Source organism: Numenius arquata, chromosome 7 (genome assembly GCF_964106895.1).
Source record: "Numenius arquata chromosome 7, bNumArq3.hap1.1, whole genome shotgun sequence".
NCBI lineage: Eukaryota > Metazoa > Chordata > Aves > Charadriiformes > Scolopacidae > Numenius > Numenius arquata.
Genome location: NC_133582.1, coordinates 4,255,268 through 4,278,206, shown reverse-complemented (window position 1 = coordinate 4,278,206; position 22,939 = coordinate 4,255,268). Strand labels below are relative to the sequence as shown.

General features: G+C 40.5%; 1 protein-coding gene across 1 annotated transcript in view; it reads left to right on the top strand.

Annotated features, from left to right (window-relative positions):
* ME1 (malic enzyme 1) overlaps positions 1-22,939 on the top strand; it is a 161,844-nt gene that overhangs the window by 120,792 nt on the left and 18,113 nt on the right. Inside the window, exons 7-9 of the mRNA XM_074150187.1 lie at positions 3,857-3,966; positions 13,607-13,704; positions 15,542-15,655. Coding sequence (XP_074006288.1) covers positions 3,857-3,966; positions 13,607-13,704; positions 15,542-15,655 — 322 coding nt within the window. The remainder of the gene's footprint in view (positions 1-3,856; positions 3,967-13,606; positions 13,705-15,541; positions 15,656-22,939) is intronic.

Here is a 22,939-nt window from a genome sequence, read left to right as displayed (position 1 = left end):
CCATATTTTCTGTCCATAACAGAAAAAAGAAAGATGGCTTTGAACTTCTGTCCGCTTGGATCCTAATTTAGGCTGCCCACATGACTTGGAGCAGGAGACCAAGATCCAAGGATGCTAAATGACGTGGGTGACAAAACAGGATTTACGAGGGGGAACAGTGATCTGGATTATCACTTTCTTGGGAGGATTTATGTGTGTTTAATCAGCTACCACAGTGACAGGTCCCAAACAGGTGGAAGAAAGGAATTCACAGCTAGAAAACACTTGCCTGCAAGAATCTAGCAGTCCCAGCCAGGCTACTCTAGCCAAGGTAGTGCTATCAGAGAGGTGTTTTCCAGAGCGAGAAAAGAGTTAAGAATTTACTAGGGCATTTGTTATGGTTCACACTCAGGAGGAATATCTCCCGGATTTTAATTAATTTTCTTAGTTTTGGTAGTCTAGGAGGAGATCCGTCATTTCTTCAAGTGTTCTGGTTGAGATAGATGACATCCGTTGGGTAGGTTCTCTCTTCTATTTATTTGTGCCAACTTTCAGTATGAACATACATGTTAGTTATGTGTTCCTCCATCTCCCTAATTATCCCCTGTGTATCTCTGGGTCAAGAGGAGTGATGGCTGGAGAACTGTCTCTGTTTTGGGTGAGCGACAAAGCATGATATGTTGTATGTGACTCATGTTTGCAGCTTTGTGTCCACATACGATGTCTGACTCTATTGTTGGGGACACGTTCAAATGAAAAGGATTTTAGGTTACATTTTAAATGTGTATGCCTTAAAATTTCAAATAGGAAGGTGGAATTCTCCTTAGGTATATGATGATCGAGTTTATCTACTTAGATAAACAGTACACAGATAACCTTAGATAAAGGTTAACACCCTTATTTCACATTATAACGGTATGTAGTCCACTACTTTTAAAATATGGAGAAATACCTCTTATGGTGTTTTCTATTGCGACGGTTCCTTGTAGCTTTGCCTCCTAATCTTCTTGTCTTCTCTGGAGCTGCCGGCACTCAACTGCAGGCCTCTTGGTTTTAACATGCCCCCTGTAACGATCATCCACAACCATTCAATGGTGTTTCGAAATCGGAATTATTTCCCTTGTAGCAAATCTCAGTTACTGACTTCTGGACCTGCCTGATCAGTCACTCCGTGTCATCTGAGGAAACTCAATGAAGTCACTCTGCGTCGTACGTTTGTAAAGTATTGATGGTAGATGTGAAGATTGGCATGTTTTAGGATAGCTGTATGCTTTGTTTTCTCTTTCCATAATGTCTGAAAGATAATATGAATTACGGCATAATACGAGTAACGGAAGGTTATTGCAGAGCGATACAGGAAGGAAAGTGGAATTAAGCTGTTGGCTGTGGGCATCGTTTTAGGTTTTAGCTTAACTTTCTGCCGCAAGTGATTGCGATAGTAAGATGTGGAAGTCACTGGAGGATTGATGGCTGTTTTGGTATGGTCCATGTGGCACCTTTGTAGCCAATGAGATTTTCTGGAATGCCAGAGATCAACTATTTTGTATTACCTCATCTATATGTCTCATCTGTTAGTGGTTTTGAGAACAGGAACACTCCAAGAAGAGAACCATGGTATCGTTTTCTTGTCTGTCATGGGTACCCAGAACTGGATTTGATTAGACTTTTTTGAGGACGTAGACCTTGAACTTTGCAAATCGTATGAGGTACTACTGGTCATGGGAAGCACTGAAGTCTCAGGATTTTACCCATGTATAACACTTGCAACAAATAAAAATGCTGCTTAGAAATTTTTCTGCTCTGATACCGAAGTCTCAGAGGCCCAGAATTAGACTGGCTGCATTTTTTCCATTTTAATTAAACAGCCAGGATATCTTGCTCAGAGAATTAGTATGGACAGTGTGCCCAGTGTAGGATGAGTGTTTTCTACAGGGACACTGATTTAATATAATTCACAGGGAGTTTTGATCTGCGCCTACAAAGGCAATGGGTGAGAAAATGGAGAAAAATCAAATGCAGATGAGAAAATGGAATGTTATATATGGTAAAATAAAGAAGCAGACATTGGCTTAGTGACATCCAAGAAACACTTCTAACCAAGCTCCAGAATTCCAGCATGCTAATGTCATTAGTTTCATATCATTATCCAACTGTAAGCTCCTGGAGCCTTATGGAATCACAGAAATTCATGTCAGATACCGAATCAGGTTAAAAATTTAAATTAATTATTGAAAAGTAGCTCCAGTTTCTTATTTGAACTCAGTTGTGATTTACTGTACTGAATTACTGACTCACCAAATTCTCTTTTAAACAGTTCCCTGTCATTATGCTGCTGAAGAAGTCCAGGTTTTTCCATAAAACCTGCAGATGTATTTATTTTCAGCAGGGATTGCCATTCCTGCCAGTGGAACCCCAGTAGTTTTGGCTAATTGTAATATGGCTGTAAATATGTGATTTCCATGGAAATTAATTTAGTCACAAGAATTTTTGTCCTTTTTTTTCTTATATTGATGGCTTTGCTTAACACGGTTGCCAAACACGTGTATGATTTAAAGAAAAACTTAACATTAGAGTAGATTATTTGTACTGAACTGCTCAGTATATCTATATATTGCTTTTCTGGATGAAGCAGGAATTGCTTGAGTGCGTCTCTTGGATTTGTGCCGTTGGCAGATAAGGAAGAACCTCCTTTAGCTCAAACAGGACGTGTGCTGCTGCGATCTTGCCGTTAGACCCCAGTGGTAATAATTTCATAGCAACACCTTAGTGCAATGTTTTTTCCAAGTTTTAATCAAATGGTTCCTTAGTTTGTGCAAATTGCCATTAGGTTTATTTAAGTTTAAAATACCTTTTTTTTTTTTTTTTTTTTTTTAAAGAACGTTTTGTAATGTTAGTCCAGGGTGAGAAGATGTTTATGTGGTATTTCCAGATCCAAACTTGTATAGTTCTAGTACTAACCTTATATTTTGAACTTTTCGTGTGTTACTTCCCCCCTCCCTCCCCCCCGCCATGAGATTGACAGTGTTCAAGTTATGTGGTGTTTTGGTTTTTTTTCCTATTGCCAATGAATTCAGTCTTTACATAGTTTTTTGTCTAGAAATGTCTTTGGTGTTCTTTGGTTTTTTGTGGGTATTTTTCTTTTTGTTTTAAGAAAGTATTTGAGAAATGACATAAGCAAGGAACCCAGAGACAGTGCTATTACGAAATGCATCTAGGGACCAGAGGATGCATAGTAGTAATATTACATTAATATATCTTATTATTAACTTCACTAGACTTCACAAGTTACTTATTCGTGCTGTTGAACTGACTTAGATAGTCATATCAGCGTCTAATGCAACTGCATACTATATTTTCAAAATACAGTATGCAGAGATTTCAAAGTACTATAGGAAATGTCAGTTTGAATCGTTTCGTTAGCTACAGGTATGAGAAAACATTGACATGGATGATAATATTGTTTCTCAGCATACTGTTCAACAAATATTTAGTATTGATATCAGAAAATCAGTTGCATCATGTCAATAAAATAAAATTTCATGTTCTGAATATGCTACCTTTCTACTACCTTCCTTAAGTTTTTTGCTCGCTAGCTGATTCCTGAGGGAAGACTTCTGTTGAGATGTCTGCAGGGAGATGAAGGCCTTTTCCCCCGACCTTTTATTCTTAACTTAGAACTGAGTAAAGAGTAGTCGTAGTCTATGCCTTCTAGATAATTTATGTGGGTGTAAAGATACAGAATATAACAGAAACATGTTAGTAGGTGTATAAATCATATTATACTTGTATTCAAAATCTGTCTGCTAATGTTAATAACTTTTTAATATGCAATTATGTATTATTTTTAATGTAATGCACATTTTTTTTGTCTTTCTAGGTATGGCATGAACTGCCTCATTCAATTTGAGGATTTTGCTAATGCTAATGCATTCCGTCTCCTGCACAAGTACCGTAACAAGTATTGCACTTTCAACGATGACATTCAAGGTAAGACTCTTTCTCTTCTCTTCACTCTTGTGATGCTCCCAAGCCAGAAAAATGAGTCTTAATTGATGTACCAGAGAGAAAAAAAAAAAATGTATCAGCTTTCCTGTGATATTTGAAGACGTTCAGTACAGGTCATCTTATGCCTTGGGTTTCCTCAGCACTGGTTTCTGGTGAGCTGTCTTTGCTCCTAACCTTCCCCCTCTCATTTATGCCTCGTGCTTTATTTAGATGTTCACTCTTCAGGGTTTTGGGGTTTTTTTTAATAGTTTAGTGTGTGAATGGCTTTCCCATATAAATTATTAACGTCAGATCTCTGGGCAAATGTCAAAGCTGAAGCCTGCACTGTACTTCCCTCAGTTTTTTTTTGTCACTGCGGTGACAACTGCCCCACTGTTCCTCCATGTGACAGAGCTTGCTTGATAAATGTCAAACCCTATTTCAGTTCTTAAACTGGCAACTCAGTTAAATACCCTTCTAATTTTCCTTGCAGTCTAGTGGCTGTGTTCAATTTTAGAGGAAAAGTATCCCCCCGACTCTGCTTTCCTATCTGAATCATTTGTAGCAGCTGACAAAAGGAAAAAATCCAGGATGGGAAACGCCAGCAAGGGGGATTCTTGTCCCTTCCCTCCTGAGAAGAAAGACAAGGAGGGCTGAAGCGGCGGATGCTGCTGCTTGGGTTGCCTTATTTCCTATCAGGAAAAGAGCACTGGAAAATAACTTTCTCTAAGGCAGTGAGTGCACTGGCTCCCGTCCTGCCAGGAAACTGAAGTCGGGTGGAGACAGGTACCCAAGGGGGGCACCAGCAGCCTCCTACCCCCACAGGTTTCCTTGGGTGGGTGGAGGTCCTCAGCAGTGATGGGATCCAAAACGAGAGTTTAACTGTCTTCACTTCTAACTATTTGCAGTGACACTTAAGGTCAGACATTAGGAGCTTGAGTTTTCCAGAAGTCATTCTTGAGGCCTAGGTCTTATTTCAGGGACTCAAGACATGGCGGTGAATTCAAACAGCCCTTGCCTTTCCGATGTTAGGGATTTGGCTGCCACACGAACTATGTTTCTGTTACAAGCCTGGCTGAGTTTTACTCCTGCAGCTGAAACAGATTATGGAAGACAAACTCCCAGATGGCAAATAAGCTAATTATAAAATGTCATTTCCCTTTGTAAGAAGCATGGTGCTTCCTACCCTTCAGGGCCTGAGTGTAGCCATGGCTACGACAGTCCAATACAGCAGAACAAAGAGCATCTAGAAGTTTCTCTGGTTGTTCAGAGACCCAGCTCCCACAGGAAATTCTCTTTCTTTGCAGGACAAAGGTTCTTACCCCAAAATTAGGAAAAGACTCAACTAGAACGTAGTTTCAAAGAAATGGTAGGGCAGCTTTTCAACAAAAGTGTACCAGATAGGGGGAAACTAAGCTGAGAAAGTCTTCTGTGGCTCTGGATGCATTTTGAAGCCACTTCATTCTCTTGTACACCTTGGAGGAGGTGTCTTCACATTCAAAACTGCTGGAAGGTTTCTGTTTGGCTTTTGGCTGAGCTGATGTAGCAGCTCTTGGTCTTTCTTAGAAGTGCAGCTACGTGCTGGCTTTTAATTTATTCAGTTTCTGCAATCTAATTTGTGTTTGTGGGTCTTTTCTTATTTTCATAAGTAAAGTCTAGGACTTTTGGGGGGTGATCTCCATCCTTAATGCTATTATAGCTTCCAAGAGGTGAAAGCGGATGCATTTAGTCTGCTCAGATCTCTGTCGTTTGTCATCAGATCCCCATGAATACCATCAGTATCTTTTTTTTTTTATGATGTCATCTTTCCCTAATAATAACAGCCCAAATACAGATCCAGCAATCTTTTCTTCCTCTTTCTATTCCAGCTGTGTAAACCCTAAAGATATTTCACCTTGACAACTTCGATGGGGATAGATGGTGCTAACTTCTTTAGCAATCCTTAGAGATTTTCAGTTTCTAAATGGCATGATTTTTTTCCAGGCTACTTGAAAGAGTGGCCTTCTCTATGTGCAACTTGTATTTTCTACCCCTAGAGCAGTAAAGCTGACAAGTAGGGTCAGGCCAATAAAAGCAAACAAACAAACATTGCATCTGATCTGCCATCATCTTCCCAAGATAGTGCTTACATGATATTTTAAACATAGTTTCTCCTAGTCCAAATATTTGTCAAGCCAAAGCTAATTTAATGATAGAAAGAATTGTTTAATATGTTTCGTGAAAGGGCTTGAGCCTTTTTTCACTGCCGTAGGATATCCAGACAAAGGATTCAGATATATCTTAGTGATGCAACGAAGACCTTTAAGTACTTCAAATCTTAAAAACAAACAAACAAACAAACAACTAATATACAAACCTGACGCCTGCCAGACACTATAAAAGATATAGAAAATATGGAGAAAATATGGCAAGCTGAATACCCATTTGCAAGTAGTAACTTGGACAAATGCAGTTGCCTTCTGTTTGGCTCGTGGCTATTTGCAGGGTGTCAGCGTGCCCCAAACTGACGCCGTTGCAGAACCTTTGGAAAAAAGCGTCTGCCAAAAGACTGATCTTATGAAACCACTAAAGATTGGCCATTAAGGGTCACCTATAGATATATTTTAAGAGTTTCTGGAAACAATTTTGTCTCCATCCCTGCTACAGCGGGGTCATATCCTTGACTTTGGAAAAAGCTTTGTAACTTTTGCTACGTGCCCTCTCTGTACTCAAGGAATTGGGAACGAGGGTGAACAGGACCAACAGGACCAATTCTGACCAACTGCTATAAATCTTGTGTTGGAATAATAAAACTGCTCTTACTTTATCATTCTAGAAAGCATCTTGGTTTTTGGATGGGTGGTGAACTTTTTCCCTCTGTGATTATGATCATTTCTTCATATTTATATTTTTAAAGTACTTTTTACAAATACAATAGCAATAATGTTGGTTTAGGGAGAAAATAGTCACTTTTTTCCTTGTATTCTTGTTTGGTTTCATTCTGACCACAAATCAACTTTTTTTTTGTTTTTCCCTCTCTGCAACATATAGAATATGATTTTTGGAAATGAAAATCAGTGAAAGCCTTGGATTAAAAAAACCCCAACACTTTTATCTGTTTCTCTCTAACTATTGGAGAACATTTTCCAAAATTGGGGTGTTCTTTTGATCATAATTTCCTATATGGGAGAAATGTTAATGACTACTGTAATGTCAAGCTTCACAACGTTTAGAAATACCTGGATTAGATCAGGTTGCAAGCTTTGCCCATCTCCAATATATTTTGGAAGGAGGAGTCATAAAGATATTTTTAAGATAAGAGATGTGGGTTGTTTTTTTTTTTTTTTTTTCTCTGGGAGTGGACCAATGCCAGAAGAAGAAAGAACTGGGGCTTGTGTTGCCAAACAAAGCTGTTTATCAGGGTGGAAGATGTTCTCTGCTTGACCACCCCTGGGAGGATGCAGGGTTGGGATTCACAGTTCAGGAGCCCGAAAATCCCATTAGAAAAAATCTCCCCCTCCCCCCCCCAAAAAAAAAACCCACACCCAGCTGAGTTTTGGTGTGACTGTTGAAAGAGTTTTTGCTGCTTGAGCACAGTCGGTGGCTTGAGGCAAGTTTGCAGGTCTTGGGGGACGTGCATTTGTTTTACATGGGTCTCTCAGCACTTGTCACGTGGTGGCTGGTTGTTGTAGTCGTTGCTGAGGTGGATAAATTTGAAATAGTGGCATATTTTTTTCTAGCCTTGCTGCCTCTGTGCAGGTCAATTATTTCAACTGTTTTGACTTTTTCCCCACCCACGTACTTCAAAATTGTCACAATCGACAATGACAAACTTCTGCAGTGGAAGCCAACCAAGATAAAATGTGTTTCTCTCTGCAGTATCATACTGGTTTTATTCTAGTGTTATAGCTCTCTTTCACTGTGCCCACAGTTGCACTGCTTTCCCCCATCATGGAAACAGAGCCTGTGTCTTATGCCAACAAAAATATTTACAAGGGGAGATTGCACTGGATTGGAATTAAGTTTGGTATCCATCATGACCTTAGATGTCATTAGTTTTTAACAGCTGTGCTGTTTAATTGCATCAAAAAATTATGAAAAGAAGCAGACCTACAATAAAACTGTAGAGCATGTATAATTTAAGATTATTATTCCATTTTACATGTGTGGTTTTATTTAAAATATAGCTAAATGTTCGGTAGACTGCCATTTGAATAATTAGGAAAATTAAATCTGGAAGTTATGTTATGACCAATTTAGCGTTAAGTCAATGCAGTTCTCAGAAATCGGAATTTCTCTGTCACAAGCATTCTCCTTTTTAAGATTTAATTCTTTTTAACATTAACATCAGAAATGATACATTTGGTACCTGGAAATTGCGGTTCTTGAGATCAAATTGTAAAGAAGGTTTGGGGTTGTGGTGGGGAGGGGGCTTCCAATTCATTCTCTGGCCAAGAATTTGAAAAATGCGAAGTTGAATGACATGTAGTAGCTTATATGTTGATACCATATATCTCCAATTCTGATATTATGCTCAAACTGTAGAAAACCTGTTTTTGTAATATGAGGTGACGTTTGCTGCCAGCTGAAACAGACATTGGGATTTTTAAAATGAAATAATAATAAAAAAAATCCCATTAAGACATATAGTGTAGGGTTATGTGAAATATATTTTTCTTCCAGTATATGCAGGATGTCATCTCTCCATTACTCAGCAGTAAATTTGCACTGAAATCATTAGGCTTCAAGTAAATCCCCCACTGTAGCTTTTCTAGACTTTTCCATCTGTATATACAAGTACGTGTATGTACAAGTATTCTTCTGCTTCATTTTTTGCTCTTTGTGGCTTAAAAAAAGAAATTCATTCTCACTATTTTCCTGGCTCCAGATGGCCCTGCTTGAACAGGGGGGTTGCACCAAAGGACCTCCCAGCCTCAACCACCCTGAGCTTCTGGGTCTCCATGTCCCTTTTCAAATACACCCAACGGCTGCTCTTTTACAAAGGCTCCATTTCTCCATCACCGGAGCCTTTCCCCATCTCTTCGCTGCCCACCCGTTGCAGAGCAGGGCGACGAGTGTACAAAGGTTTGAAAAGCCGCTTCATGGCAAGGAGAAAGAGCTCCTACCTCTTCAGAGAAGGTCCTTGTGAACCACCCACAGCCACAGCATTCATAGAATCATCATAGAATGGTTTGGGTTGGAAGAGACCTTAAAGATCATGGAGTTCCAACCCCCCTGCCCTGGGCAGGGACATGTCCCCCCAGATCAGGTTGCTCAAAGCCCCATCCAGCCTGGTTCTTGAACATCTCCAGGCATCCACAGCTTCTCTGGGCAACCTGTTCTAGTGTCTCACCACCCTCACAGGAAAGAATTTCTTCCTAATATCTAATCTAAATCTCCCCTCCTTCAATTTAAAACCGTTCCCCCTCGTCCTATTGCTACACTCCCTCATAAAGAGTCCCTCCCCATCTCTCCTGGAGCCCCTTTAGGGACTGGAAGGGTCTCTAAGGTCTCCCCGGAGCCTTCTCTTCTCCAGGCTGAACCCCCCCCAAGTCTCTCAGCTTGTCCTTACAGCAGAGGTGCTCCAGCCCTCGGAGCATCTTCACGGCCTCCTCTGGACCTGCTCCAACAGGTCCATGTCCTTCCTGTGCTGAGGACTCCAAAGCTGGACACAGTGCTCCAGGTGGGGTCTCACCAGAGTGGAGCAGAGGCGGAGAATCACCTCCCTTGCCCTGCTGGCCGTGCTGCTTTTGATGCAGGCCAGGATGCGGTTGGCTTTCTGGGCTGCCAGCCCACGTTGCCAACTCATGCTGAGCTTCTCATCCACCAACACCCCCAAGTCCTTCTCCTCAGGGCTGCTCTCCAGCCAATCTCCACCCAGCCTGTATTTGTGCCTGGGATTGCCTCACTAGCAGCTGAGATGACACCTTTTAGGCAGGATCTTTATTCTCACCTTTTTCCCCACTAATTGTAGGAGAGGGGAACGGATGTATCTTTTTCCCCTGGCACCCTGTGCAGTGTTATTTGGAAGACTGGCCGCGTTGACATGTGATTTCTATTATGCTGTGTATTCAGAAATATGAATTTTACTTTTACCACTTCCTAATCTTTTAGTCCAGAATGAATAGCTCGGATTTTAGGATGTGCTACAGGAATTCCTTCCCTCTTCTTATTTGCTAGCTTTTTAAGATGAGGTAGAGAAAATGACATAAAAGGAACTACTAATACTTGAACACAAGTTTTATTTTCAGAAACTTTAAATAATGGACAAATGCTTCAGTGCCGTAAGCCATTTCTTGCTAATTTTAATTAAACTACATCCAATAAAATTGAACGTCTCATTCCTCATGTTTTGGGTCTTTTTTGCCCATTTTTTTCTTTAATTGTAGCATCTGCTGAAAGAAGACTCTGTGCTCCAAAGCATTGATAATGTGCCAACCCCAAAAGGCTATGGTCTCTAGGATTTCCTTTGACATATTCATACTCGGTCATACAGTTTACAGTAACAAGAAAGACTAAAGAATCTTGGCCAGAAAACAAAAACTTGATAAAGAATAGTGCACTTTGAAATTTCACGTCTACCATATTTTTACAAGATATGACTCGCCTTCCTAGAAAACTGTATGGAAGTGTTTTCTGTCACAGCAGCTGGCACTGCTTTAGAAAAATATCCTTTGTTAAACTTGCTGTGGTTATTCTTCTAGAAATTTGGGGAAGATAGAATCAGTTTTCGACATTATATGGGTGAACAATGTCTATCTTATTCTGCACACGAGGGTTTTAACCTCTGCTCCGTGGGAGAGGGAGGCGAAGCCATTTCTCTCCTTCCCATAGTGATGACAGTCGGAAAAGCAGCGAAACTCTATTTCTGCTCCGTAACGTCCCCGAGAGGTGGGTTAGGCTTTGGCAGATGGATGTGAATTGCATTTTGATTCTTTTCAAAAACTCAAGTCGGCGTTCAGGGTGAAATTTAAGGTCATGCCGTGAGCCAGAGCGGTTCCGGTGAAACAGATCCGCTATTCACGCCGACGGTCTCCCCCTTTCAGTAGGAAGGAATAAGGGAAGCTGCTGACGAGGAGTGATGACAGCCGCTGCCAGCAGCAGTGATAGTGGCTTCAGTAATCTAATAAACTGGGTTATTATGCTTTTTAGAGTCAAATGGCTGAATAAGACCGATGTGGAGTACTTTTAAGATACCATTTTTAGAACAGTTCTGTGCAAATCGTGATTCCTGAGAAATACAATATTTAAACCTTTATATATTGCTATTATAACCTTTGTTCTAAATCACCCTCATAATGAACATACAAGTAATTACAACTCACATCCCATGCAAATAATGAATGCAAAATGTTAATGACATTCAAAGTAGTGTTTTATTCGTGTTTTTTATCTCTCTTCTTTTTCCTTATAACAGAAGATGGTTTTGTAATAAGAGTTTGTAAAAGTATCCCAACTGGTCATACACGATCCCAGTCCATTTTTCTGGCTGCCAGACTTAGCAGCAGCACCTCAGCCGTGAAGATAAGCTGGATCCCAACATTCCCATTCGTTATAAATTTACGGTGTTTCGTTTTTTGTCTCCGTCACCAGAAAGTGGCTAGAAGAGCAGCTTTCCTGACCGAGTGAGGAGTCCTCTGGTGAGGGCAGGGTGCTGCGGTGGCCACGACTTCTGGCGTCAGGGGCTGGAAACGGGACCTTCCAGTGCTCCAGCTCAGATTTCCTTTTCAGGAGACCAGATCCATGGTCTTAGGAATAAGCCATGTTATGTAGACTAGTTGTTCCTCCTCCCCTGCAAGCACAGCTGTGTAACATAAAATAGAAGAAGGAATTTGGCATCCAACGAGAGGATGGGGTTTGGTTTTTTTTTTTTTTTATTGCTGGTTATGAGGATTGTTTGGTAGAGAACCAAGGGAAACGGAGAGCGTGGTCTGACTTCTCTCTTTTGCCGTTTCTGGTCTTTGCCAACTTGGCACTCGCCAGAGGAAGACTCGGTTTCATCTGGGAAAGAAAGAAACTGGCTCTTGGATGCTGCGGGGTGGAAGTGTCTCAGCCAGATGGTGGTTGTTCCCAAAGCCCTGCCCCAGAGGAACCGTTTTTTAGATTTATTTTTTTTTATTTATTTAGAAATGAGGGAGAAGAGAGTAAATGATCTCAGCTCTCAGAACAAGTCAATAAAATGACTAAATAACTAAAAATGACAAAGTTGTATGGTCTAAACATTAAGTGGGCTGAGAATAAGGTGTCCTGTATTTCTAATGATTGAAGGGAAAAGTCAGAGAAGCATGTAACAAACTTTTTAGTTCTAAAAACAAATGTTTTTGAACTGTTCAGGAGGATTTACTTCAAAGAGTGACTTTCTAAGGGACTTTATAACTTTAAAATGTATTCTTAAATTTTACTAAGGGTTACCTTTTACTTTTGAACGAGTAACCATTCATGAAGCTCAGATGATCCTACTTAGAAACCACAGATTCAAACCCAGCCTTCAACACCTAAATTATGTCTTTTAAGGAGATGTTGACCCACTACCAGGCTTCTTACTCCTCCTGTTCTTTTAGTTCCTTAACTACATGTATTTGAAACTCAATGGTCTGTGTGCCTGCAGTGTGAATACCTGTTTTGAGCATCTCCTTGAGTTTAATGCCAAGATTACTGCTATCTCAGCTTTGAATTTTGCCTTGCTTATGAGAAAGCAGACTTGTGAATAGCAAAAGTACATCCTTCGGGGGAGCTGCAGATTGAGGGCAGATGTCCAACGTGCAGATTCTGGGCCAAGTGCTTTTGGAGGGCTGGTCATACCTATTTTGCACATTTTCTGAAGGAAAAATCAGTAGCGATGTGAATTCTCCTTTTAAAAGCACCCAGGTGGGTTGTAGACAATTGCAGTTAGGGCTGTGGTGCTCAGGAACACAATTGTAGGAGCCAGCAGATCTCCTACTTGCAAGTTCTTACGGTTCTTCTCAAAATCATTTACGGCCTGATCTTTGGTTTCCTTGGGTCAGTCGATGGCAGCTGCTGTCTGGTGAAGGAAGAATTTGGTTCTTATTCCCAGAACTGAACAAGGGGATCCTACTGTTGTGAACAGGATTGGGTTAGATGCCTGCTTGAGGGCTTTCAGATGTGGTAGGACAGTCGGTGTCTTAAATAAGCTGGCCTTACCCTTTCAGCTAGCTTAGCTGCTCTGTAATAGTTCACCATATGCTCTCCTACTCTGACAACCTCCTCTTAGGAAATAAAGTTTTATTTCAGTCTTGTATCTTATTGTATTTGAAGTATATCTATTTGAAGAATGAGACCAGTATCTTAATTTTCAATATCTGGAGTCCTTCGAAATACTTCTGTCTGGGCTCTCACACCCTTCCTTTCTGAAAAAGTTCCTAACCCAAGTATTTTGTAATATTTTCATGCCCCAGCAATCATGCCCATCCAGTAGAATTAATCAATCTTATTTTATTTAACGTTACTCTGAAGATATTCCCACTTACATTTAACTTTTGTAAGAACAAAGCAGAGCAAACTCCAATTCCACTGAACTTTTTGTTACTACCCAGAGTACTTGTATCTTGTAGCCGAAAGATGCTGTGGAATTATTTAAAATGTAATGCTTTGTAATTATTTCCAGAATAACCAAATTTTTTATTTTTTTTTTTTTCTATTTTAGGAACTGCGTCTGTGGCTGTTGCAGGTCTTCTTGCAGCATTGCGTATCACCAAGAACAGGTTATCAGATCACACGGTGTTGTTCCAGGGAGCTGGAGAGGTTTGTATTTTTATCCATCAGGAAAAATTTGTACTATGAAGATTTTTCTTAGTATTTAATCAAGTTACATATATCCAGTTGACAAGAACGTTAAATGGGTAGAATGATCACTAACACCTAATGAAAGTTGGTTCTTAAGTTGAATGTAAATTTACAGAAAAATCTCTGATTGTCTGGTCAGGCCCCATATTTTTCATAAGATATATTGTGGAGATCTGTTCTCTTTTTAAAACTTCAGGTTTTAGCTCTTCAGCTGTAAATTATTGAACTGCCCTCAATATAAACAAAGTTTTTTGGAAAGATTGAGGAAATTTATTAGGCCACCAAAGAGTAATGAAATAAAACGTATTTACCAGAGTCAGTGTTGTTTAGTAAGAACCAGCACCCTTTTGATTTTTCCTGTCATTAAATAGCATTTTTCAGTATTCTGCCTGTCAAGATCATCCATTTATGAAGATTTTTGTGCACATTATTTTTTATAGTAATTTTTCAATATAAATTTTGAAGCCACTGACACACAAGTGAAGGTTGTACTTATCTATGGCGTGGCTAGCTGTCATCTCTTGTATGAAGTCTACAACCCCATGCAAGCTTCTGAACAATATTATTCATGGTCTCAAACCCCTCTATAGGTGCAATATAGTAATCCAGCTTTGCGTAGTCTGGATATTTTTAATTTGATTTAATATTTGGTGCTACTGAGATCAGGTCTGTAGTTGTCATGACAACTTGCATCCGTGTCTGGCACGTCAACGCCTTTGTAGATCAAGACTGTCCATATTTCTCAAGTTCCTTCTTGCTCCATGTTCACCAGGCAGATGAATCCATGGTCTAATGTTTATTTTTTTTCATTGGTCTTGTCAGTGTGTCTTTTGCTGCAAAGAGGTAATGGTAGACATCATCACTGATGCAGGAGCTCGTTCCTAATAAAACTACTTATTTCTTAACTAAAAAAACAGAATCTCACTTGATTCTCAGTGAAACTGAATAATAAAGAACAAGAAACATAATCAATCCCATAAATATGTATATGGGTTGGTAATCAGAAATACTGAGTGGTCTGTTGGCTCATTTTGTTGCCTGTTTTCCTATCTGTACCTGTATCACATTTGATCTGTTGGATGAAATGTTATAAAATCCAGTAAGAATGATATGTGTTTCAGCAAAATATTGATAAGTGAATTTTTCTCGCCCCTGCTTTTACTGGGAACGCAGCCAAGTCTAGAGTTACAAAACACATTAATAGTAGGTAAAAGGACACTTAGGTTCTTGATGGACATTTTAAAAAAAGATAAGAGCAGAAAGTCTTTTAGGACTGCATTTTACTTTCTGGCAGGCAGAGTGCAGTTTTCTTTGGTTTAAATTACAAAAAAAAATAATCTAATGAACAAAATAAAATTTCAAAGAGGAAAAAAACTATTTAATGTATTCTGAGATGATTATGTGGAATAAATGCTAGTTTTAGCATTTCTCATTAGAGTTTAAACATTTATTATTCTCTCCACACTGAAAATGCCATCTTAAGATTTATCTATACTGTGATCTATCTATATGATTTAAGATTTATCTATACTATTTATCTGCATTATGGTTTCTAACTACCAAATGGTAGCAACAGTTCACTAATGTTTATGAAAAATTAATAATTCAGTTTTATTGTTAAATAAAATTAAGAAACTTATCAAAAATAGTGGGTAGAGGAAATAGGTGAGCGGGGGCTTGCTTTCATTTCTAGTTTCATATAGAATCACAGAATGATATGGGGTTGGAAGGGACCTCTGGAGATCATCTAGTCCAAGCCCCCTCTACTATATACTTCTTTTCTTCTTTCCTTCAGGCTGCTCTGGGGATAGCAAACCTCATCGTTATGGCAATGGAAAAAGAAGGGGTATCTAAAGATGCAGCTGTCAAAAGGATATGGATGGTTGACTCAAAGGGATTAATAGTAAAGGTAATACCAATTTTCTCATTCCTTTAACTATCCTGATAGTTATTTGCAGTCTGTAGATAAAGGCAAGAGCGTTTTCTTTGTGATAGCGACTACAGCAATCCATGTCTCTTGTCATAGCAAGACTGGTTTTCTTTTCTATAGTGTATTAAATGAACGACAGACTCCCGTGTTGCTTCGGGGGGGGCGTGATTACACTCGGAGTTCCTGCTCTGTTTCTATTAAGGATGAGCACACACCGAAGAGAATTTTTCAGCAGTTCATTACAAAAAAATGTAAGGAAAGAGATGTTCAGCTTTGGGGTTTGATATTTCCCGTGTTAATGCGACTATTTTTTGTTAGCACAATCTTGCACAAAGATGTATAGATACATTATAAGGACAGCGTTCAAGGATATTTTTTTTTTTTTTAAAAAGGAGCAAAAATATTTTTGAAGAGAATATTTTCCTGGTGTCGCAAGCATGTCAGCCTTCTGCGAGAACTGAGATATATGGCAACAAATAGCTTCTAGGCGCAGTGATATAGCTCGTGTTGCAGATGTTGTGGTCTGCAGGGCTATCAACACTGTTCAGAATTTGAAGCTGCTGAGAGACTTCATCAGTCGCCCTTACCTCATTCCTTCCACGTGCCAAAATAAAGAAACATATGAATTCCATGTGCCAGAATAAAGAAACTGGTATGTTTTAAAAGGTGGTTATGTATTTAATAGTTTGTGAGCTACTTGGAAGAACCAGATGAGAGGGCAGTTGGCTTTGCTTTGTCGCCTTGTCGGCAGCGTTTATGGTCATCTCTGTTGGTCATCTGCCCTCTTGCACAGTGTTCTTTAGCTGTCTAACATTTAGGATCCTGTATAGCTCACATACCTTTGCATCAGGAGCACGTATTCTGCAGTCAGTATCTGTGTTGGTTTAGTGAACAGCATTGCAGCACCTTTTGCTCATACTTTTAAAGGGAAAATAGTGGGATCATAGACATTGAGGTGGGAGAGTGTTCACAGAATCACATGGGGTTGGAAGGGACCTCTGCAGATCATCTAGTCCAACCCTCCTGCCAAAGCAGGTCCACCTGGAGCAGGTTGCACAGGAACGTGTCCAGGTAGGTTTGGAATGTCTCCAGAGACGAAGACTCCACCACCTCTCTGGGCAGCCTCTTCCAGGGCTCTGCCACCCTCAAAGTGAAGAAGTTCCTCCTCATGTTTAGATGGAACTTCTTAAGTTCAAGTTTGTGCTCATTTCCTCTTGTCCTGTCACTGGGCACCACTGAAAAAAGACTGGCCCCATCCTCCTGACACTCACCCTCTAAGTATTTATAGGCATAAATAGTGTCACTGAGGTCACCTTAGACATCCATTGTCAGAAAGCACAAAAGTACCCTGATCAGGCACAGAAGAATGCTGGTATTTGCTACTATCTAAGACACAGATATTTTTTTTCTGGTGTTTTTTTGTTTGTTTGTTTGTTTTAATAAGTCCTTTTGGTCTTAATCTGATAATCGTCAAAATCATACTTTTGCATCCAAACACAGATGACTCTTTATCTTCTGTGGCTGTTGAAACCTAGAGGTTGATAAGAAGAATGGTGCATTGCACAATTTCCTCCACCTTAAAGACTGGGATTATCAAATAATACAATTGAACTAAAATCCCCTCCTGGTGGTGGTCAGGAAACAAACTGACAGGGCAGAAGTATAGGAACTTTACAATCCTAAAGCAGTAAAACAGGTCTCGGCTGCGTGTCTGTCCAGCTGAGGTGGTTAGACCAGCCCTTCTTCTCTCCTGCTCCTTTCCTCTTCCTGCTTCTTTTACACCTCTCGCTGCTAATTTGCTAGTTGGCCGAGAAGCTGGGTTGTTGCTCTTGGTACGCAGCGACTAATTCCTTTCACAGTTCCTAAATTTTTAGTGACTCGGTGACTGTATTCTTTCCTCACCACCTTCTAGCTTCAGCGCTCTCAAGCAGTGCCAAAACCAATCAGCATCTCGCACGGCGTCTAACTTCATTTCCTCTGCTTATTCTTCTTGGTGGGGCTTTAATTTGGGTTTTGTCCAAAAAGCAGTCCACTGAATTTCATGTCCTGCCTGGAGTATATTTGCAAACTGCTCACGATCGCCAGACATAACAGCTGGAGATAGATTAGGGCTGAATTTGCGGCCAGATGTTGATGTGAGCAGTGGGAGCGGATGATGCACATTTCAGGTCGTTGCTGGTGTTCCTGGAAGACCTGAGAGCACCAGTCTCCCAGTCTGGCTGTCCTAGGAGGGGCTTGAAAACGGGTGGGTGAGCCTGCTGGACCTCGAACCTGGAGATCCTTCAGTGCCAGGCCTGAGCTGGGCATAAGGAAACCCATCCTTGGTCCTGGAAGTCCTCTCTTGGCTTCCTTCTGCACCTAAATGTTCCCCCTAAAAACTAAAAAAACAAAACAAAACAAAAACCCAACTCAACCCCTCCCCAAGAAATAAAATACAACATAACCTCTTGAAGCTTGGGATTTAACTGCTGGGAAGTCATAGATACAGCAAGTAAATAATTAAGCTATTCTGGGTTCTTTTTTTCTGGGCTGAGAGGGAATGCTGTACTTCTGGTCTGCTTAGGAAATTGTTTTGGCTTTAGCTGATTACAGGAAAGTGCTGCAAGACTAGAAGGACTTTCCAAACTCTTAGAAATTAGGTAAGAGAAGTAAAATGAGGAAGATTTGTGAGAAAACAGTACAATGCGAAGGACTCTCTTGTTAGAAACCTTTTCATTAGTGCAAAGATAAGATTTGCCAAGCCACAGCTTAGATCACCAGTTTAACCAACTTTTGCATAAACTAAACTCTTTTATTTCTTACGAAGGGAGTATATCAATGGAAACGTGTTCAACAAGAGTCCCTTAAAATTTGCCCCATCAAAAAAGTTTTACTTGAAGAAGAGAGATCTCCTTTTCAGTCTTAGACATATTCTGAGCTGTTGCTTTAGCAGTATGAGAAATAACAGACTCTCTTGAAGACTCAGCGATTACTTTGTCCAACTAAACTAATTTTTACATCATTTTTTTTCCGTGCTGTCCTTTGATCATTATTTTTGCAATGCATGGTTATAGGTTTAAACATTGTTTCTCCTTTCATCTGCTTTCTGTAGTATTTCAACCAGTGCAAACCAAAGAAAAATAATAACCTTGGAACTTTTACTGACCTTACTGCAAAGTTTCCACCTTAATTTCTTTCTCCCCTGCCCCCCAAAGCTGCCACGAAGGCACTTATCAGGCTCCTGTACTTGATTTTTCCTTTGTGGCTTTTTAATTGTTCAAGTGCAGCTGTGTTTTCATTTTCCTCTTAATATTTTTTTTTTCTTTTCCCCTGGGAACCGTCTTTTCTCATTAAACCGAGTTTGATGAGCAACTTTTCTGCTATGCAGTGGTGAAGGGGCTGGTGATGAAGGCTATGTTTGTTATACTGTTTATAGTTGTGTTCTCAGCTTCATTCTAGAGACCTTATAATGTTGTTCATAATGTTTTGGAGTTGTTGAGGTGGGTTTTAATCTGCTCAGTATCCTTTCAACTTTCGAAACTGTTTTTTTTCTCCAAAGGGGAGAGGTTGATGAGGAAGGGTTGCAGATCATAATATCAGTGCAATTTTGCCACTTGAACTATACGACTTTACTCTTTGAAACAGATATCACTACTCTTGAAATGCCCGTCTTAAGTATCCCAGTGCATTCAGATGGAAGTTTTAATATTTAATTAAAAGATACCTTTAAAGTTGTTTTTGCAATCTTGCACAATTGAAGATTATGCGTAAGCAGTTGGGACTCATCTTTAATTCTGAATTTCTGTATTCTGTCACATTCATAGAATCATAGGATGCTTAGAGCTGGAAGGGACCTTAAACATCATCGAGATCCAATCCCCTGCCATGACCTTTCATGCTTGATCAGTTAATTTATGGCTAACTGGGATGGGCTGTGGCTTTTCTAGCCAAAAAACTGCTTTGCATCTCTGCAAAGATGCAATGTCTTGGGTATCTCCAAGGTGCCACCATCACTTGAAGCAGTTTCCGCTTGACTTTACTCATGTACCACCCCAACGGAGCAATCGTTTTTGCTCTGTTGGTTACTCTGATGTCTGGGGAATTGATCCGTGCAGTTTCATCTTGCATTTATAGAATCATAGAATGGTTAGAGTTGGAAGGGACCTTAAAGATCATCCAGTTCCAACCCCCCTGCCCTGGGCAGGGACACCTCCCACCAGACCAGGTTGCTCAAAGCCCTATCCAACCTGGTCTTGAACCCCTCCAGGGATGGGGCAGCCACAGCTTCTCTGGGCAACCTGTTCCAGTGTCTCACCACCCTTACAGCAAAGAATTTCTTCCTAATAGCTAATCTAAATCTCCCCTCTTCCAATTTAAAACCGTTACCCCTTGTCCTGTCACTACATCTCCTGACAAAGAGTCCTTCTCCGGCTCTCCTGTAGCTCCCTTCAGATATTGGAAGCTGCTATGAGGTCGCCCCGGAGCCTTCTCTTCTCCAGGCTGAACAACCCCAGCTCTTCTGTATAAGATAGATAGATATATCTGTATAAGATATATAAGTAGTAGTAGAAGTATAAGTTTTGCAGGAAGGAAACACATTAATTCGTCTCTGAACACTTGTGCCGTTACTCATACTGGGCCAGTAATATATGAAAACAAGTGAGGACAAGGCGAAAGGATGATTGGTGAGGTGTGCTCAAGGAGTACCCTCGTTATTTTCTCTAAACGAGACACCACCAAAAATTTGGGTGTTAAATTTGTCAGCGTGGAGCTGTTTCCTCCTTGACACTGTGTACATTAGATGTACTGATGAGATGGTGACCCAATTCCTTTTGCTCACGCTCTGTTATTGACATGAATGATTGTTTTGCTCCGTTTTGTTTCTGTTGTTCTGTGGGTTCCCGACTTGCTGTCCTTCTCAGATCTTATCTTCTTGGAATAATTGTCTTTATAAATTCTGTCCTGCCTGTTAACTGTGCTTATTTACGTGGAAAGGGTATGTTATAAATTTTACAGGACTTAAATAAACAGCCCTGATCTTCTAACAATGTGGTTTATCAACACCAGAATTACATTTCTTACCTAAATCCTGTGTTTTACTGCCAACCATTATGACATTATCTCCTCAAAATGTTGGGTTTTTTCACACAGTTGGCAACGAAATTTATTAATTCTGTGGCTAAGTTGCCTTGTCTGGTTTTAATCTGCTCTCTTCACCTTTAGGTGTTAGATGATGGGCCTGATCAGGAGACACCATCACTTCATAATTAGGGCCTCGGTATGGGGATGTGGGAGGTCTTGTGTGTCTCTGCTTTTTGGTTCCTAGACGAGGTGGCACAGGAGTGCCTGTCACCTGCAAGCCCTTGGGCTTCAGTAGCCCCTGGGCACTGAGTCCATATCCATTCCTCCATCTTTTTCTTTGGTCATTTTGCAACTCCTCATAACCGATACTCTCCCGGAGGGCGGGCTGGCCTGTCCCCTGCTCTCTGTGCCTCTCCTGTCCCTTCCCTTTCATCCTTTGGGGGACATCTCAGAGAGGTCCCTCAGGTCCCAGCACTGTCTAGAGCCCTCCAGATGGTTCATCAACAACCCTTAGACCATGGTTTTACTTGTGAGGAAAGCCACGTAGAGATCATCTCCCGACAGGGAGATGTTTCACCACCTTCTCCCATGACTCTTAACCACATCCTTTTTTCCCCTGCTTCTTCCTTGATGCTTTAACAGCTGCTTTTTTTGTTTGTTTGTTTGTTTGTTTTGCTCTTAAATCTGCAATAAGGAACTCACAGGGAGCAGGAAAGTAAAACCAAAACATTTTGCAGTTGGAAATACTCGATTTACTAATGGACTGCTTTGCTTTTTGGTCTCCTGTTCTCATGCCTTCTGCGGTTCTCGTGTCTTCAGTATTTCAGAGCCTCAGATGAATTCATTAATTTATCTGTGTGCTGTTCTCTGGTTTAAACAAGCCGCAGTTGACACAGTCAAATGGAGGCAAGTGTTTATATAAATAGATTTGTGCCTCCCCGGTTGTGAGACGGGACGAGTGCCAGCGCCTCCTCTGATGTGGGACAGTGCAGCCATCAGGGTGCTCGGGCTCCTTCCCGGCTGCTTCCCAGCTGATGGAGAGAGCAAATCCTGGGGAGGTTCCAGCCCTGCCTCTCCTCTCGCTGACATAAAGCGGCTTCTGCTCTTCAGCCCCGGTTGGCGGGGCAGCCCCGGCAGGAGCAGCTCCGACAGGCCACGCCATGGGGCTTCCCGTCGGTGGTATCTGTAAGATTTGCCTCCTGTTTGGTAACATCCCGTATAGATGTCTGCGGTGCAGTCTGCTCTCCTGTTTTCACAGCTGTTTTCTATGAATTTTCTCAGGGTTTTATTGATGGGTCATTTTTGTTTGTTATCTGAGCCACGATTTGCTTCTCTCAATGATGATATGAGTAACTTTCTGTGGAAACCGTGATGTGCTGTTTGCCTGAGGCCTCATCCCAGTATCTCCTTTGCTTCTTGTGCTGTTGATCAGCCGCTAAAAGTAAAAACTTCAGAAACCTCCCTAAAACTAAGAACTGCTTTCAGTTCAAATCCAAAATACAAGTGGTTTTTCATAAAACTGTCAACTACTGACTCCTGTTACTTCCTTTTGCTCCTGGAATTAAAAGGTCCTGGTGTCCAAGTGACTTCGTTTGACTATTTGTGATAATAATATGTAATGCAAATGACTCTCCTCCATTAGGGAGTATAGACATTTTAGGATTGCCAAGATCTTTCACACATAATGTCACCATCAGAGAATGCTGCTATTGTTTCTTTATCTCTGGACTTCATCTGCTGACTTAACACAGTCCGCATTGTAACTCATTTGCTAATAAAGAATTTAGCTCATATTACTTTCCATCTGAGATACCACGGTGACTTCTAATACAGCAACGTATCTGTTTTCAGGTTGCTTTGTTCTCTTTTGTTCAAATCCAAAATATCCCATGGGGGGGGGGTTTTTTGGTACGAAATGATACTGTGATAGAGGCAATACTTTTCCCCTCCGAAGTAATTTCTGACATTTTCACTGAGTCTTTGGACTTACGGTTTATTAATCTCTTTTTGAGTGTTTTTAATATTCTTCCAACTTCAGCATTCTAGTGAAGGTGTGTTGGATAGTTTATTTAGGCATTAATCATGCTATGGTTGTCTCCTGGGACTTTAGTGTGTAGTTTGTTTGTTTTTTGTTTTTTTTTTTTTTTATTCAAGTAAACTTATTATAATGCACCTAGCGACTGACTTATTCTATAAAAGGAT